This window comes from Cnephaeus nilssonii (assembly GCF_951640355.1).
Source record: "Cnephaeus nilssonii genome assembly, chromosome: X".
NCBI classification, from domain to species: Eukaryota; Metazoa; Chordata; class Mammalia; order Chiroptera; family Vespertilionidae; genus Cnephaeus; species Cnephaeus nilssonii.
In genome coordinates this window covers 12,528,326-12,546,260 of record NC_137071.1, presented here as the reverse complement: position 1 = coordinate 12,546,260, position 17,935 = coordinate 12,528,326, and the positions used below count along the sequence as shown (strand labels likewise).

The window sequence follows — 17,935 nt, the reverse complement described above, 5'->3', positions numbered from 1 at the left end:
CCTTCTTGTTTTCTTACATGGTAGAAGGTTCTAGGGAGCCCTCTGGAGCCTCTTTTATAAGGTACTAATCCACCCTCATGACCTTTGTACCCCTGAAGGGCCCACCTCCCATATCATTACCTTTGGGAGTTAAGGTTTCAACATATGAATTTGGGGAGGACACATTCAGACCATAGCACCCACTGAGTCAAAATCATGGGGTGTGGGGCCCACTCATCTTTAAATTTAACAATGTCCTTAGATAGTTCTGCTATTCATCGAGGTTTTCAAGTCAGCCATGTGTCTGATAGTGTTACAGTAATATAAACCACCACTATACTGTTTTCTCTATTGTATTCTATATATGTCTATACAGCATCTAAGGAAATATATATAGGAGATATATAGGCATACACGTGTGTATCTAGAGACCCACTGGCCTCTTATTTGCATGTATGGTGTTGAAATGCGCCTGCAGATAAATAGACATCTATTATTTTAAATAATAGTAAACGTTTATTGAGCATCCTATATAATAAAACCCTAATATGCAAGTTGACTGAACGGTGGAATGACCGGTTGCTATGATGCACACTGACCACCAGGGGGCAGACACTCAAAATGCAGGAGCTGCCCCCTGGTGGTCAGTGCACTCCCACAGGGGGAGTGCTGCTCAGCTAGAAGCCAGGCTCATGGCTGGCGAGCGCAGCAGCGGTGGCGGGAGCCTCTCCCACCTCTGCTGCAGGCGGGCAGTAAGGAGCGAGGGGTCCCGGACTGTGAAAGCCCTGGATTGCTAGAGGGGATGTCTGACTGCCTGGGGGTTGGGCCTAAGCCGGCAGGTGGACATCCCCTGAGGGGTCCCAGACTGCGAGAGGGCACAGGCCGGGCTCAGGGACCCACCCCCAGTGCACCGGGCCTCTAGTCTATATACGTATATCAGGCACTGTTAATTCATTCAACAAATATTTGTTATGAGCCTACTATGGGCCATCAGAAAATTAAAGAGACAAAAAGTCCCTGTCTCCAGGGAACTTATATTTTAGTAGAACACCAACCATAAACAAAATTAAATAAGACAATTATATGATGACAAGCGCATGGCAAGAAGTAAACTGGGGAGGGGATTGGGACTGCCAGTGGCAGTGGTGGAGTCACAGTTTAGAATAGGGTGGTTGGGGAAGACTTGAGGGAGGGCAGGGAGTGAGCCCTATGGATAATTGGAACGGAGCTGTCCAGGTTTGGGGAACGGAAAATGTGAAGCTCTGACCTACAGAAGAGTATTCCAGTGGCTTCAGGAAACAGCAAGGAAGCCAGGGGCTGGGATGAAATAAAAGATGCAGCCCTAACTGGTTTGGCTCAGTGGATAGAGCGTCAGCCTGCAGACTGAAGGGTCCCAGGTTCGATTCCGGCCAAGGGCACATGCCCAGGTTGTGGGCTCGATCCCCAGTAGGGGGTGTGCAGGAGGCAGCTGATCAATGATTCTCTCTCATCATTGATGTTTCTATCTCTCTCTCCCTCTCCCTTCCTCTCTGAAATCAATAAAGAAATACATTTTTTTTAAAAAAAAGATGCAATCAAAGAGGCAAGGAGTGGGTGAAGGTGTGGCTCTTATAGGAGGAGCCTGTAGGTCACAGGAGGAGGTTAGCTTTTACTCTGGGGGAAATGGGGAGAGTTCTGAGCCTGGAAATAAATGGCAGAGTTGAACGAATTTTACCAGGATCATTGTGGCTGATGAGAACAGGAGGTGTGCAAGAGACCAGTTAGGAGGCCCCTGCAGGAACCCATAGGGAGAGGTGGTGAATGGGCTGGAAGGGAGCAGTGAAGGTGGTAAGAAGAACATGACTTATAGCCTCACTGTGAAGGCACAGCCAGCAGTTTTGCTGATGGTTTGGATGTGGAGTGTCGGAGGGCTGCACCAGGAGCTTTTCCAAGGATCCCGGGCATGGCCATAGGCTGTACTGGCTCTGGCGCCAGATTTGGTCCTGAATATGGATCACAATTTGGTTCCAAGAAAGCGATCACATTTTTTTAAATCCTCACTCAAGAATATGTCTTATCGATTTGAGAGAGAGGAAAGGAGAGAGAGAGAGAGAGAGAGAGACTGAGAAACATCAATGTGAGAGAGAAACATCGATTGGTTGCCTCTTGTACCTGCCCAGACCAGGGATCAAACCCGCAACCTAGGTATGTGTCCTGCCCGGAAATCAAACCTGCAGCCTCTTGGTGTATGGGACAATGCTCCAACCAACAGAGCCTCCCATCCAGGGCTAACGTTTTTTGTTTTTAAAACGTATCACATACACTTAAAATTTGTACATTTATTGTGTGTTCATAATACCTTACGGGGAAAGAAAAAAACTCATCTTAAAAAGCAGTCTGGCCCTAGCTGGTTTGGCTCAGTGGATAGAGCGTCGGTCTGTGGACTGAAGGGTCCTAGGTTCGATTCCGGCCAAGGGCACATGCCCGGGTTGTGGGCTCGATCCCCAGTGGGGGGCGTGCAGGAGGCAGCCGGTCAATGATTCTCTCTCATCATTGATGCTTCTATCTTCCTTCCTCTCTGAAATCAATAAAAATATATATTAAAAAAAAAAAAAGCAGCAGCAGCAGTCGGGGTAATCTGACCACTGCAGCAAGACTCTTACTAGGGTGTACTGGTAAGTAGGGACTGTACCCACAATGACATTTTCCCTGGACATGTATGTAGTAAAGCTCCGGAAAGCTGCCTTTGCCAACAAAAAAGATATTCTGCATAGGATAATGAATAGTATTTATTGTGCCCTTTGTTTCAAAGCACTTTTATGTAAATTCTCAAAAACTCCATTCTAAGGCTGATCGTGGAGGTTATTACCAGCCCCATGTAAGGGTTCAGAACGAACCTGAGATCTAGAGAGGATAAGAGATGTGGGAAGGATGAACTCTGCTAGAGCAGACTTGGTATTTTATGACTTCCTCCTCTAGATTGTGTGGCCGGATGTGTCAGGACTGGTCTTCAATGAAAGATGAGACAGAGGGCCGGAGCCCAGGAGACCAGGACACAGGCTTTATTGGAGGAGAAGACCCCTGCCGGGCTACCTTCCAAGGAGAAAGAGCACACGTGCCGGGGTGAACATGCCTTTTGAGGGGAGGAAACGGAAGGGGCGGGGCTTAGGGCACTCGGCACACGCTGATTGGTGGTTTCATGTAAGGCACATGATTAGGGACCTAGGGACTTAGGAATGGGGGCTTAGGGTATTTGGCAACAGGTGCTGATTGGTGGTTCAATGTACAGTCCATATAAGGTGCCCGGTTAGGTGCTCAGGAATGTCTATGCTGCAGGTACAGGTTACGTCATACTCCGTCCATCAGTTGGGGGAAGGGAGGATCTATCACTCAATCCAGGAAACAGAAGTATGCTGTGCACGTAGGCACGTGCACACGCACGTGAGTCACACTTGGGTTACTATGTACAATGATCTAATAAAGGAATTGGAACTGATTATTCAAACCTTCAGGCCTCTTGATTCCTCTCCTTTCTCTCCCTTCTCTGTCTCTCCACTTGATCATTTTATTTCTAAATAGTAATTTTCACTGAAGGATGGGCTAGGGAAATAAAAAGCAAATGAAAGCCACATTAGTAGTGTGGAGAATAATTTTAATAAAAGCCACCGCGGAGAATGCAGTTGTAATTAGCACTGAAATGAAATTCTGATTGCTGCTGGATTTCCGCTTCCTTCCCTTTCCTGATCCTTTGTTCCCGGAGAAAACAGAGTTCGATTATGCAAAGCACCTAGCGAGCCGGAGCGCCTTTTGTCTTGCTAAAGAAGCCATGCCGGTACCTAAAGGCTGTGATCAGGGCCCGGGCCAGCTAACAGCATTTAATGCGCTTGCCTGTTTCAGTGTGCAGCGACGACCTTACCCACAAATTCAAAGGTTTTACCGTGATGAATGAAGCAGAGAGATATGAAGCTCTCAGACACTGTCGCTACGTAGACGAAGTCATCAGAGATGCTCCATGGACGCTCACACCAGAGTTTTTGGAAAAACACAAGGTACTTACTCTTCCCTGTTCTCTAAGTAGCAGAATTAAGGAGTCTGGCTCTGCAGCCAGTACCCAGAAAGCCCAAAGACTCTACCAATTCCTAAAAGAGGTCACTTCAGGAACGGCCATTGGGTGTCACTTGATGTAGCCCCTCCCTCCTGCCCGATCCTGGGGACTGATACCCTCTCACTTCTTCAGTGTGGGCTCTGGAGCTAGACCCCAGCAGGTCCAACTACAGACTCTATCTCTCCCTAACCTTGAGCGAAATATTGAACTCACCTAAACTGTAAAATGGGGTGATATTAGTGCTTTCCTCCTGGGGCTGTTTTGAGGATCTAAAGAGCTCATCTAAGTGAAAACCTTGGAACAGTGGCTGGCTCATAGCAAGAGCTCCAAAAGTGTCATTATGATCACCATCACCACTGTCATTATTTGTGCTTATAGATTCACAGGCAGCATTTTTCATGGAACAAATGAACACACATCTTATCCAGAAGGGCAGGGGTCAGCCTTTAAGGAAAGAACTTTATATCTATGATTTTGTGACCCTGAGACTCCTACTGATATAAGATTTGTATTAGTTGAAAACACGAAAAATTCGTTTGATTTGCATCAAATTATGTGCTTTGTATCTCCCTACCAGACCCACATTAGGAGCTATTCTTTCCTTTTATAAGCAGCACAAAAAAAAAAATAAGATTAAGCAGTTCTAAGAGTTTTCTTGTCTATTTTTAAATTCACCATGCAGAAGAGAATAGAGAACACTGATAAATGTGCATCGGTAATAGCAGAGGAGACAATTTCCCAGCAAGAATAAAAAGAAAAAGGAAGAACTACAATATAATTTGCTTCCAGCAATCACGGACACATTTTTACTAAGCATCTATTGTATATTCAACGTGTGCTAGGCATTATGGAAGTACTCATGATGGTGATGATGGCTGCCACTTCCTGAGTACTCACTATGTGCCCAGCCCTGTGCTAAGTGCTTTGCTCTTACACAAATTGTATTCAATTTCATGGCTACCCTGAGAAGTTGTTATTGTCATATATTGGACAGGTGGAGGAACTAAGTTTGAGTACTAAGAATAGAATTATAATAACTAACATTGAGTACTGTGTGCCAGTTATTATTTTTAAACACTTAAACATAATTATAGCATTTAATTCAGTGATTCTCAAGTGGGGGCGAGTTGGCCCCCAAGGGATATTTGACAATGTATGGAAACATTTTTGGCTATCCCAACCAGAGGGTTGCTACTGGCATCTAGTGGGTAAATGCTAGGGGTGCTACTAAGCATCCTACAATGCACAGGGCAGACACCCCACCAAAAGAATGATTAGGTCAAAATGTCACTGGTACTGAGGTTGAGAAATCCGGATTTAATCTTTACCACCAATTTATAAGTCATGTAGCTAGTAAGTGGTGGGGCAAGAATCATATCCATGCAAATTAAACTGCTATTCCAAACTACCTCTCAAGGTGGAGTGTAGGTGTGTTATAAAGGGCTCTGAAAGGTAGGTAAGGAGGTTTTACTTGATGAAGGAGGAAATAGAACTAGTAAAGTCAGCAGGCACAAGGATGACAAAGAGAAAATTTTGTTTAAGGAAGATCCCCCATGTGACAGAGGAATGACGTGGACAGGAGCCTGTAGTGAGGAAGGTCAGGTACAAATTATTATCAATAATCAGGTAACCAGACCCTGGATTAGTGTAGTAGCAACAGAGAGGAAGTGAGGCCACTTCCAAGGTGTTTAGGGCCTAGGTGAACTGGGAAAATGGAGGTGCCATTGGAAGGAGGCACCAGTCTTCAGGATGAATGAAATTCCAGATAGATGGATTTTAAAGAGACAGTGTGGGGTAGTAAGAGAGAAAAGGGTGACTTTGGGCAAATCGGATAAGTTTTCCAGATTCAGCAGCCTTATGTCCCAACTGAAATAATAATATGCGCCCTACTTACCTCACAATGTGGTTATGAAAAATCAAATGAGAAAAGAGACTAAATCCATTCATCAGACTAAATTCATTTCCATCGTACTGTGTAAGATGGCACTTAAGTGTGAGTGCCTATTGCCATCAATGGGACAGGAAATGGAGACTTGGGTTCCTCATCATAGCAGCGGCGACTCAAATGTGAAGAATGAATGAATTCTCTGAAGGACACAGTTTAGAGGCAGAAAAACAGGAGGCCAAGAAAACCTACTGTCAGAGGTAGGAGAAAGGGGGACTAGCGAAGGAGAGAAACCGATCTAGTTCCCATCATCTCGCAGACGTGGAGACGGCTGGAAATACCTTCCAGTCAAGGATTCCAAGCCACACTATAAACTGGTTATTTCAACTGCTTTATTACAGCTGCTTTGTTTCAAAAAGGCCTTTTCAAATCGCAGACATGCACATCCACCCCAGTGGTGACGTCACTCTTCTCTCTCTAACAGATTGACTTTGTGGCCCATGATGACATTCCGTACTCATCTGCTGGCTCAGATGATGTTTACAAGCACATAAAGGAAGCAGGTGAGGAATTCCGGGCTCCCCTGTCTACTGTGGCACAATAATCAGGTTTAGTGTGTCATTGGCATAGGTCTTCAGTATAGACCTACAAGTTGGAATTTCAGAGATCTCCCAAGTAGCCTTTACAAGCCTCTGTTCACATGTGCTAAATGGTGCAGACACCCATTTGGTATTTATATAGGAGTTAACCTGAGCCCCAAAGTACTCAACTTCCGGTTTAAGGCCTCATCAAACTAAACTCACAGGACCCAATGGTTTAAAGGGCAATCATTTTCCTCATTCACAATGAAGTCCTCACAATGAAATCATGTTATCCTCCCAAGAAAGTTCCTTCCAGAAGATGACAGATAACTGGCTAATTAACCACCTGGACTCCTTGTCTGCAAAGTCAGTCCTGCCGTATATCATCTTGTCACGTGACAATAATATCCTCAGAGAACCACATGCAGAGGACAGAAAGCATGGATAAGTTTTGTAGAATCCGGTAAAATATAGGATGTCTCAAAAAAGTTGTATACACACACTTTGAATAATTATAAAAGCAGTGCTTATTAAATACATTTCATTTTTTAAATGGAGCTAGCAGCTGTTAAAGTGTGGCTACATTTTTGGGGGCCACCCTGTATTTTCTAGCCAAAACTGTCAAGTGTTGTCGTGGAGGGCAGACATAGTGCCTGAGCTTTGGAAGTTGTCCCCTTTGTCACTGAGCCTTTCTGTTAACCCTACCAGACCGCTGTTCCGATTTTTCGGTAATTTCCGAATCTGCCGCTATACCGCTGTACCTAATTGGCGCTAGATGAAAGGTAGACCTATTTTCTACAATGTCTCCAAGTTCCATCTTATTCTAACCACTTGTTTGCATGTAACTAACATTTTTCTATATAATGTTGATTTTTTTTCTCTTTAATGCTCAGGAGCCCAGGTATAGGGGACAGTTAGGTTCAGGGCCTCAGGTCTGGTAGATTTAAGGTCCGAGACTCTGGTCAACTCAAGGGAGTTATTGGGGGGATGGGGAGATGGGTTTCCTTCTACTGCAGACTCCCTGGAGTTAATTCCTTCATCAACTTCTCTCTTCCTACTGCTATGCTGCTGGATCATTGTTGCATCCAACTTGTTTGCTTTTCATTGGTATCTTGGCTCTGAGTCCCTCACACACCCCTTTATTGAAGGAGATGCTGACCACAGAATTACCGGCATTCCTCGGAGATATTTCAGGTTTGGTTCCAGACCAGGGCAATAAAGTGCCTACAGTACTCTAAACCATCATAGTCTCACAGCCCAACAGAATCTCGGTGAGAGATATAAGGGCATGCCATTTGACTTGTTTCAAAAATGACTATGATCTGAATGAAAGATCTTTACAATGATATCTATGAATTTGCAATTTTTCTTGTATAATTACAACAGGCAAGAGAATATAAATCACAAGCTGTAGGTGTTCTTCTGGGCAAATGGAGAATGGAAAATAGTCTCTGCCGTATGCTCACTATCCAATCCTTGTCATTTTTCTGAGCTGAGGTTTTTAGTCAGTGTCACGGACTTTTATTTTATTTTATTTTTTAATATGTTTTATTGATTTTTTACAGAGAGGAAGGGAGAGGGATAGAGAGCTAGAAACATCGATGAGAGAGAAACATCGACCAGCTGCCTCCTGCATACCCCCTACTGGGGATGTGCCCGCAACCAAGGTACATGCCCTTGACCGGAATTGAACCTGGGACCCTTCAGTCCGCAGGCCGATGCTCTATCCACTGAGCCAAACCAGTTTCGGCAGTGTCACAGACTTTTAGATAATCTCCCAAGAATTCAAAGTCATTGCTGGCATTTTTAAACTCCCCTGCCTCCCCAGATTATATCCATTTGGATTGCTTAAAAAGACAGATGGAGAAAAGGTAATTACTTCTATCCTCTTACAGGGTCAGATGGCTTTTCTGACCCTAAAAAATAGAGCTATCCGAGATGGAGCGGGTAGTATAGTCATCTGCATTATTCAGCTTTCCCACCTCCTGTCCTTCATCAGACCACCTTCCATAAACCTCCCATCAGCCTATGGCTGTATGAGAATCTGAGAACAGGGAAGGGTAAGGAAGAGGTGGGCTGGAATTGGTTATTTAAGCTAAAGGTAGGTGCAGAGGTAGATGTTTAATGCCTTGGTTTATTTTCTGCTATTTTACTTTCTATCATACATCTCATCTATAGACAGGTGCTGTAGGTGCATCCCTGCATACCGTCCTACGTGCATTAAGCCATTAGCTGGCATGATGCCGATGCTCTATGAATTGCCAGGTGCTTTACTTAAGGATTTCAAGATGTCTAATACACCCCACGTTACTCTGGAGCTACCTCCATGGCTGACATTTGCCATCAGGGCCACCTTCCCTGTTCCTGGGGGGCCATTGGCACTGAACCCGTGTTGGTCCCACCCTCCCCCCACTGGCATGGGGCCTCTGTGAGAACATTTCCTCCCAAAGTTTTTGGAGGTAAACTGGGTACCAGCTCCTCTGCTCTGGGCTTTCTCGGGGTCTCTTCCCTGCCCCTGAGGACTCCCAGGTTGTTAGAAACTGCAGGTCTATAGGCCTCACCTAGAGTATTAAGAAACTAGACCGGGGATTCGGGTTCATCTAGGGTTACCCCAGGATTCATTGAATCAACATTTCCCAGGGTGACAGTCCCAGGGTTGTGAACCTGAGTGGGGGGGCGAGGGACAGGTCCTGCTCACGTTCTCTGGCTTTGCTGCCTGCCTCCTCATCCCTCTCTGGGCTCTTTCCCTCAACACCAGGAGGGGCTTTTCTTCTTCCTAGAGACAGGAAACTGCCCCCTTTCAATTTCATGTCTTCCCCACTCCTGGGCTTATGGTAAAACATTCTGGACCTGAGTCCACTCTGCCTTTGGTCTTAACAATTAAAGGGACACGTCTGGAATTTAGAAAACCCTTTTTGTACTCCTCAAAGCCTGGCCCTTTCCGGTGAAGGCCTTACCTTTCATACGTATTCTTTTTGAAAAGAGCCTGCACAAGAGCCTGTTTTAGAGGCGAAATGCAGTCTCCTGGATTCTTAGCTCCACCTACCTTCTCTGGAGGTGGGGAAGCTCCAGGTCACCCCCAGCGAGGCTGGGGGTCAGATCTGTCCCTGCTCTTAGAAAGGGCTCCCTCAGTGGTGAGGAGCATTGGGGAAGAATGGGAGGCCTGATCTTGTTTGTAAGGAGTTCTAAGAAAGGAAGCCCCATACACGTCGGACTTACAAGGGTGCTGAGGAACAGGTCCGGGAGGGGGAGGAACGGATTGGGGCATCAGTTACATCAGTTTAAGTCTTTGTAAGATCTGAGCTGGGAGCCAGCTGCTCCTTCTCTAGCACTGCTCTGAAGGATCTGAGAGAGACCCGTGCTTGTCCACTGGAAATGTGCCTCCAGATCCCTGCAGGATCCTTGCAAAGGGCAGGTTTGGATTCAGTGGGCCTGGTGAGACCCAAGATCCCCATTTCCAATGAGCTCCCAGGTTGTTCGAAACTGCAGGTCTATACACCTCACCTAGAGTAGCGAGACTCCAGACCAGGGATTCTGGTTCACCCCGGATCACCCCCAGGATTAATTGAATCAACATTTCCCAGGGTGACAGTTCCTCAGCTGCGGTCTAGGGTAGGGACAAGCACTCGGTAGTGGTTTTCCTTCTGTGTGGATGACCGCTAGTGAGCTAAGAAAAGTTGCTTTCCCGATCTTAGGGAGTCAAACCTCAACTCCAGCAGTTTAGGTGTAGGAATAGCTCCAATGTTTTTCTAACTCTACGCTATCCAGCACCGTATGGTTGCATGAGAAATGACTCCCCCAGTTAGTGACTGAAAAGATCGGAGGGTTTGGCTGGGGTGTCTCAAACGATTGTTGTCAGATGTTGCCCGGGGCTGCAGTTATCTAAAGGCCCAGCTGTTGCTGGCAGCAGGTGCTGGCTGCCCACAGGGAGTTCAGTTGGGCTTGACCTTGGAGCACCTACACATGGCCCTTCTGTGTCGTATGGGCTTCTCAGAGCGTGGTGACTGGGTTCTAAGAGTGTGCGTCCTAAGAGGAGGCATCCGGAGGGCTTGACATCTTGATAGAAGCCACCAACTTCTTCTGCCCTAGCACTGGAGGTCACTTGGTGTCATTTATACCAGCGGTCGCCAACCTTTTGGACCCCACGGACCACCAGTTGGCAACCGCTGATTTATACTACAGTCAATTTGTTATAAGCAAGTCACTAAGGCCTGCCCAGATTTCAGGGGATGGGAACTGTGCTCATGTTTAATTCACCACAATTCTCATCTCCGAATTGAATAGTCAGATGGTATTGTACTTGCCCTGGGAGCACAGGCATAAGCTTATATGTGACTTTTCATATGCACAGGGACCCATTCTTGTGATCCATTGATCTGCTCTGTTGAGTCCTCACCAATGAAGACCCACAGCAGAGATCCGTTTAGGGTCCAGGTAGAGGAGGCCAGCGGATTCACTGTGGGAGAAAGATGCTCAGAAATGGCCTAAGCCTCCACATTTGGCTTTTATACTTGAGGTCTACTTTGAATGTCAGAAATCACGTTAAATGAAGCCAGAGGTATCAAGGGCGTGAATGCAAGTTTACAGTACTCTGCTCTGCTTATCAAAGCTACGTGTCAAAACCCTGCAGCAAAGCTGGATTAAAAGATGGGGCTTAAATGAAGTAGACTGTAAGGTCCACATCATCATCTTTCTAATATTGCCTACTACTGTTGAAAGTTTCCTTCATTAACATGTGCTTTGCTGCTTCTTAAAATAGCTCCATAACCAAACGCTGCGATTCTGAAAAGCATGATAAAAAAGGTTCTCTGATCATACTCATTACTGAATATTTTTAGCAGAGCAATAATTAGGATGTGGAGGAAGCCGGGTGCCTCATTATATCAGCAGAGGGCTTGGCTTTTTTCAGAGACCTACCTCCCAACCAGCCAAAGCAAATCTCTCCCCAAAGCCAACTTTTAGTTCCTCAGTCACAGAGACCTCACCCTGTGGCTTCAAAGAAAGGATGAGCTCATGGCACCAGTGTCTAAGTGATGTGTTCAAGTCCATGAATAGCTAGAGAATCTTTTTTTAAAAAATTACTTTATTAAGGTATCACATATTTGTCCTCAACACCCCCCCCCCAATTCCCATCCCAAACCCCTCCACATGCATGCCCCCACCCCCCTGTTGTCCGTGATCACTGGTTAGGCTCATATGCAAGCACACAAGTCCTTTGGTTGATCTATCTCCCTTATCCCCACCCTCCCCTACCTTCCCTCTGAGGTCCGACAGTCTGATCGATGCTGTTCTTGTTCATCAGTCTATGTTGTTCATCATTTCCCCTAGATGAGCGAGCTCATGTGATACTAGGAATACACTTATAGGAACCGAAAATGAGACAAGCAATAATGGTTGTGCTGAGAGGCAAATGAATCAGTCTATAGTGAGTTTCTTTCTGGGCCAACAGTTCTTTTGAGTCCCAATTTCTATGTCCAACAGTTCTTTATGTGCACATAACAGCGATGATATTTCAGTTCTGGATGGTGGACAAATGGTGGTAATGCAGGTCCGACCCTCTCTAGTTTGGTCCTGGGCAATCTGCAGTGACGCACAGCTGCTGACTGCTAGTATGGCAAGGCATCCTCAGCGTCTTCCATCTCTGGACTGTTTCTCTTCTGTCTTCATGGCTGGAGTAGTCCTGTCAATTCCTAGAGAATCTTCTTAACATCTCAGCAGGCAGGGGCAGAGTGAAATATCTGTCTGCTGAAAGATGGCACATACTTCTCACCAGAAGGCTCCCTGCTGCTCTCAGCAAGGTGTTATTTTCAGGTTCCCCTCTTCCTGCTTTGGGACAACTCAGAGTTCCCCACCCACCAAAGCACCCTGCACAGCTGGGTCACTTGAGTGCTGTTTATATCCACGCATTTAGATGTTTGCATCCTCCGCCTGCCAATTGGTTTTCTGGAGTCCACCTTTTTAGAAGGCGAAGAAAGGACGTTTTTGGTCTAGTTGGAACCCCAACTCTGTCCTCTGAGCCACAGAATATTAGAAACTGGATGCGTTGTCTTTAACATCAGCAGTGCCACCCTGCTGCTGATACTGCGAACATGCAGATGATCTCCAAAGAAAGATCCAAAGGGACACCCTGGGAGGGGCCAGAAGACTAGAAAATTCACCCCTCCCCCCGCTTGATAGTTTCAGAGAACACTGGATTTGGAAAGGCATTTAGAGATCAATATTCATCGAGTCACTCATTCACCAAATGTCCCTATAAGTGCCCAATTGTCACCTGGGGCTGAGACTATAGAAGAGAATGAGACATGAGCAGCTCCTTTCCTCATGTAGCTTATAGCCAAGTCGGGAAGGCAGTTATTGAACAAGTTGTTTTATAAAGACCTTGGACTACCGTATTTTCCGACGTATAAGACCACTGGGTGTATAAGATTTTCCTGGGTTAAAAAGTCGTCTTATACACCGGAAAATACAGTAGTCCAATATATCTAATCCATTATATCTAATCCCATCAATATAGTCCAATATACCGTATTTTCCGGCGTATAAGACGACTTTTTAACCCAGGAAAATCTTATACGCCCAGTCGTCTTATACGCTGGAAAATACGGTATCTGAAGGAAAAGAGCAGTTAGTTGGACCTTGGTAGGGAAATAACGAACAGGAAGACCCAGTCAGGGGTTGAGAGATTTCCTTGAGGAAGTGACGCTAAAGGTGAAACCCAATGGATGACCAAGAATTAACCAGGTGGAGTGTGTTTGTGGCAGAGTAAAGAGAGGGGGCCAGCCCTTTCAGGACACTGAAGTTCAGTGTGGCTGGACCAAGGCAGGGCCAGACTGTTGCCCAGTGCCCTGGACTGCTGTGAGAATGGTGCCCCCTGCCCCTGTGTAGCACAGGGACTTGGCTTAGGGAGTGAAGAAGGTGGAGAGCATCTGAGGTGAGACTGGAGAAAAGCACAGGGAAGAGATAATATAAGCTGCTGCAGGGCCAGGTTAAGGATTTGAATCTAAATTCAGAGGACAGTAGCCTGGCCAGCATGGCTCAGTAGTTGAGCATCAACCTATGAACCAGCAGGTCACGGTTCGATTCCCAGTCAGGGCACATGCCCGGGTTGCAGGCTTGATCCCTAGTGTGGGGCATACAGAAGGCAGCCGATCAATGATTCTCTCTCATCATTGATGTTTCTACCTCTCCCTCTCCCTTCCTCTCTCTCTGAAATCAATAAAAACATATTAAATACAGAGGACAGTAGAGAGCCAATGAAGCGTGTTGGGTAGGCATATGACTTGCATTTTGAAAGACTGCTCTGAGCTCTTGCTCTAGGGAGAGCTAACTGAGGGGACCAAAAACATGGCATCGCTGAAGAGTGGTATTAAGGCTCTTGCTGTAATCGTGGCAAAAGATGGCATTAGATTGGTTTAGAATTGGAGAAGGGAGAAAATTGCATCAGTTGGGGAGACATTTACAACGTAGATTGGTGATTGGAAGGAAATTGGGGATAAGGAGTGAGGGAGAGGGAAGTGGCATGGATGAGCCCAAGGTCATCTTATCTAGCCACCTCGTTTCTCAGCTTTGGAGACTGAGGTTAAGTAACTTGCCTTCGGAGGCTTAAGAAACTTGCCCAAGTCTACAAACCAAGAAGCCAGCATCATGGTCCCTAGGCTCCGTCCATCATGCCATCCCATGCCTGGTGTCTCTGACTGAGTAGCCATAATCATACTGGGTAGAAAGATCTCAATTGCCAACATAGCATTTCAGTTGACACCTGTAAGCACAAACCAGATTCTTGTCTTTGATAACATTTGTGACCTCTTTTTAGCCCTGTCTTGGTATACCCATATATATCTGAGGACTTTAAGCAAGTTCTATTGCGATTTGGCATCCTCTGCTTTTTTTTGTTTGTTTGTTTTTTACTCGGTCCCATGTATTCTAAATGAAAGGGCCTTTGAGTGGGGGTATCACCATCCAGAGTAGAACAGTCTTAGGGAGATAAAATCATCTAGCAACCCACAAACATGTCTCTAGATCAGAGAAAACAAAAAGAGAACACTTTTTCTTCTTTTCCTTCAGTATAACATGACACAGACTTCCTTGGCGAAGAAGGGGAGTTGCCATGATCTGACTAATTCATTGACTCCATTTTATTCTCTCTTCATTTACTCATTTAATTTGCATTTCTTGAGCAACCTTCCATGTGCCAGACACAGGGGCACTGATCTTGGTGCTGGGGATGCAAAGCCAGTCAAGGCATAATGTGTGCTTTCAGAATGTTCCCTTTCTACAAGAAGACAGACATTGAAAACACTTTCGTTAGTGGAAGATGTGCTATGCAGTTGCAGGGCGCACCATTCCCATTGCATGTCCTAGATTCTGAGGATTCTGCCCAGTGGTGTCAGTCAAGACTTCCCAGAGGCATAACCTTGAAGCTGGATGTTGCAGGGTGAGGAGGAATGCTGTGGCTGATGTGAGCGGGGAAGGAGGATTCAAGGCAGAAAGGAAGGGCTGGGCGTGAGCAAATGCTAGGAGCTGGGTGAGTGCATGGTGCGTCCAGGTCTAGGACGATGAACCCTGGGATGATGCAGAACTGAGCCTGGAAGAGTCAGCTGGGCCAGATGTGAAAACCTCACTGGCACAGCAGGAGCTGCAGCTTTGCCCTGCAGAGGAGGAGTAAAGAAGATGGGTCAGCCGAGTCCCTCTTACTTTTTTCTCGTCATCTCCCCTTTCCTATCTGAACAGGCATGTTCGTTCCAACTCAGAGAACGGAAGGCATCTCAACATCAGATATCATCACCAGAATTGTCCGGGACTATGATGTTTATGCCCGCCGCAACCTCCAGAGAGGGTACACAGCGAAGGAACTGAATGTCAGCTTCATAAACGTAAGTGTGCCACTTCGTACCCTCTGAAGACCACCAAATCACACTGCAGTCGCTGTTTATTGAGCACTTACTATATGCCACGCAGCGTTCTTGATGTTTTACATGTATGGTCTCATTCAATCCACATAGCAACCCAATGATGTATTACCATCCCTATTTTACAGATGGAGAAACCAATGTTCAAAGGGGTAACATAAGTCAACCAAGGCACACAGGTAGTGAGCTCCACATTTTATAAAGGAACTACCTCACTTCCCTACCCCTCCCCTTAATGTTCCTCTTTAGAGTTCTCAGACCTGGGCCAACGGTTTCTGGGAGATCTGCTCTCATGAAAAGCAAGAGTTTTCTTCTGACCCTAGCCGGTTCGGCTCAATGGATAGAGGGTTGGCCCTTGGACTGAAGTGTCCCGGGTTCGATTCTGGTCAAGGGCACGTACCTTAGGTTGCAGGCTCAATCCCCCAGCCCCGGTCAGGGGCCAGGCAGAAGGCAATCGATGGATGTGTCTCTCTCACATCGATGTCTCTCTCTCTGTCTCTCCCCCTCCCTTCACTCTCTCTAAAAATCAATGGAAAAATATCCTCGGGTGAGGGTTAACAACAACAACAAAAAGAGTTCTCTTCTGCTCAAAGGGAAGGAAGGAGGGCAGAGGGGATGGAAAGCTAGACCCAGAGAAAACGCTTTCTTGTTCTAACATTTTTAAATTTTCATTTTATTACAGCCTCACAGATGCTCACTAGACACCTTAAAAACAGTTTTTTCCTGTCCAGAGAAATTACAGCTGCTTAAATAAAGCCTAAAGTCTTTGGCTGCCTTGGGTATTTCTGCCATATTGTTCGCACAGAGCTGCTGTTAGCTTAATAATAGAGTAGCTGTTAAAACAATCTTTAAAACAAGCAAAACAAACTGTTAAAAAGCAAAAAGGGCAGCCCAGTTGCTGGAGGTGATGGTAGCGAGTCTGGACAACTGTATTTGCCTAGACTCCAAGGAGCCCAGGCAGTTGATTAAAACAAGAACTCTCCATCCATCCAGAATTTCAACCCGCCCCCCCCAAATAGATACTGTATTTTCAAAGAGGGATTTTTCTATAAAACTAGATGCTTAGAATCACGCGCCGCCATAATTATCCAGCAGCTCACACAGGTTGGTCACAGGTACCTTCACAACGAGGAGGGGCTCATTCAATGTAAATCGGGGATTATTAGTTGTCCCCGCAAGACGGGGGGCCAGGGGGGGTGGGGTGGTTGGTGGGCCAGGCTCTGTGGCTTCATGCAAGCCGGGCAACAAAGAGGAAAACGTCAGCTTCAAGTGGCACCAGAATAAGTGGCTGAGAAGAATTCAGTCACCGCGATTATTGGGTGTCTCCTAGGGAATTAAGGCCCGGCTCTTTCAAGAAATTAAACTGATCTTTTCAACTGAATTCAGTCAACCATCCAAGCACGTGGAGCCATTTCCAAAAGTTCTTGCTCATGCTCTTTAAGCGGCCTTTGGATAAGCCCCTGAGCTCAGGGAACTGTGCAATCGGCATGGACGCTGTCATGCCTTTTCTGTGACAAAAAACCTGGCTGCAGCCTGGAGAGAGGGTCAAATGTGTTGGAGGGGCGTGTAGGTGAATCACAGAACCCGAGAGGTGGCTGGAACCTGCTGAGGGTCACCCTGTCCAAGTCCCTCCATGTAGGAATGAGGAAAGCTGAGCTCAGAGGGTACCTGGCCAAGGCCCCTCTGCAAAGTAGAGGTGGAGGCTGCAGCGGCCTCCCAGCCTTGTGACTCCTGATCCAGTGCTCATTCTACTACTCTGCTGCCCCTGAGAGCCGTTATAGTAACCATAGAGTAAAAATAGCTGAGTGGCCCAGCTGACATGGCTCAGTGGTTGAGCGACGACCCATGAACCAGGAGGTCACGGTTCGATTCCCGGTCAGGGCACATGACCAGGTTGTGGGCTCGATCCCCAGTGTGGGGCGTGCAGGAGGCAGCCAATCAATGATTCTCTCTCATCATTGATATTTCTGTCCCTCTCTTCCTCTCCCTTCCTTCCTGAAATCAATTATATATATATATATATATATATATATATATATATATATATATATATATATATATATATTTTTTTTTTTTTTTAAAAGCTGAGTTGCAGCACGTATAGCTCACACCCCACCCTGAGGCTGCAGTGAAGTTTGGAAAGTCTAAATCCGGGAATCCTGACCCAGTTTTGCAATAGTCCAGGTGCCTCGAGAAAATCTGAAATCTGAAATGAACTGCCGTCCCGTGTAGTGAAGAAAAATAATAAAGCTTATTACCTATTTAGGAGAAAATATATGATGATTTCATGGAGGGGAGGACCCTCTGTCTCATGTTATTTTCATGGTTTTCATACCACTCTCATCCGGTAACAGGATTAAATGCCTATGCCACTTAATAGCGATGAAACAGACAACACACGCTGAGCTTTTACTAAACGCCAGACTGTGCCAAAGCGCATTCTTGCATTAGTTTATCTAATTGTTGCAGCGACCCTATAGGTAGGGATAATGATCCC

At 46.1% G+C, this 17,935-nt stretch overlaps 1 protein-coding gene across 2 annotated transcripts in view; it reads left to right on the top strand.

Annotated features, from left to right (window-relative positions):
• The window catches only part of PCYT1B (phosphate cytidylyltransferase 1B, choline), a gene marked incomplete at its 5' end in the record, with an annotated part of 90,771 nt that overhangs the window by 51,286 nt on the left and 21,550 nt on the right, over positions 1-17,935 (top strand). For both annotated transcript variants that reach the window (XM_079765754.1, XM_079765755.1), the window contains 3 exons: positions 3,856-4,007; positions 6,433-6,511; positions 15,260-15,402. In XM_079765754.1, the coding sequence (XP_079621880.1) occupies positions 3,856-4,007; positions 6,433-6,511; positions 15,260-15,402 (374 nt within the window). The remainder of the gene's footprint in view (positions 1-3,855; positions 4,008-6,432; positions 6,512-15,259; positions 15,403-17,935) is intronic.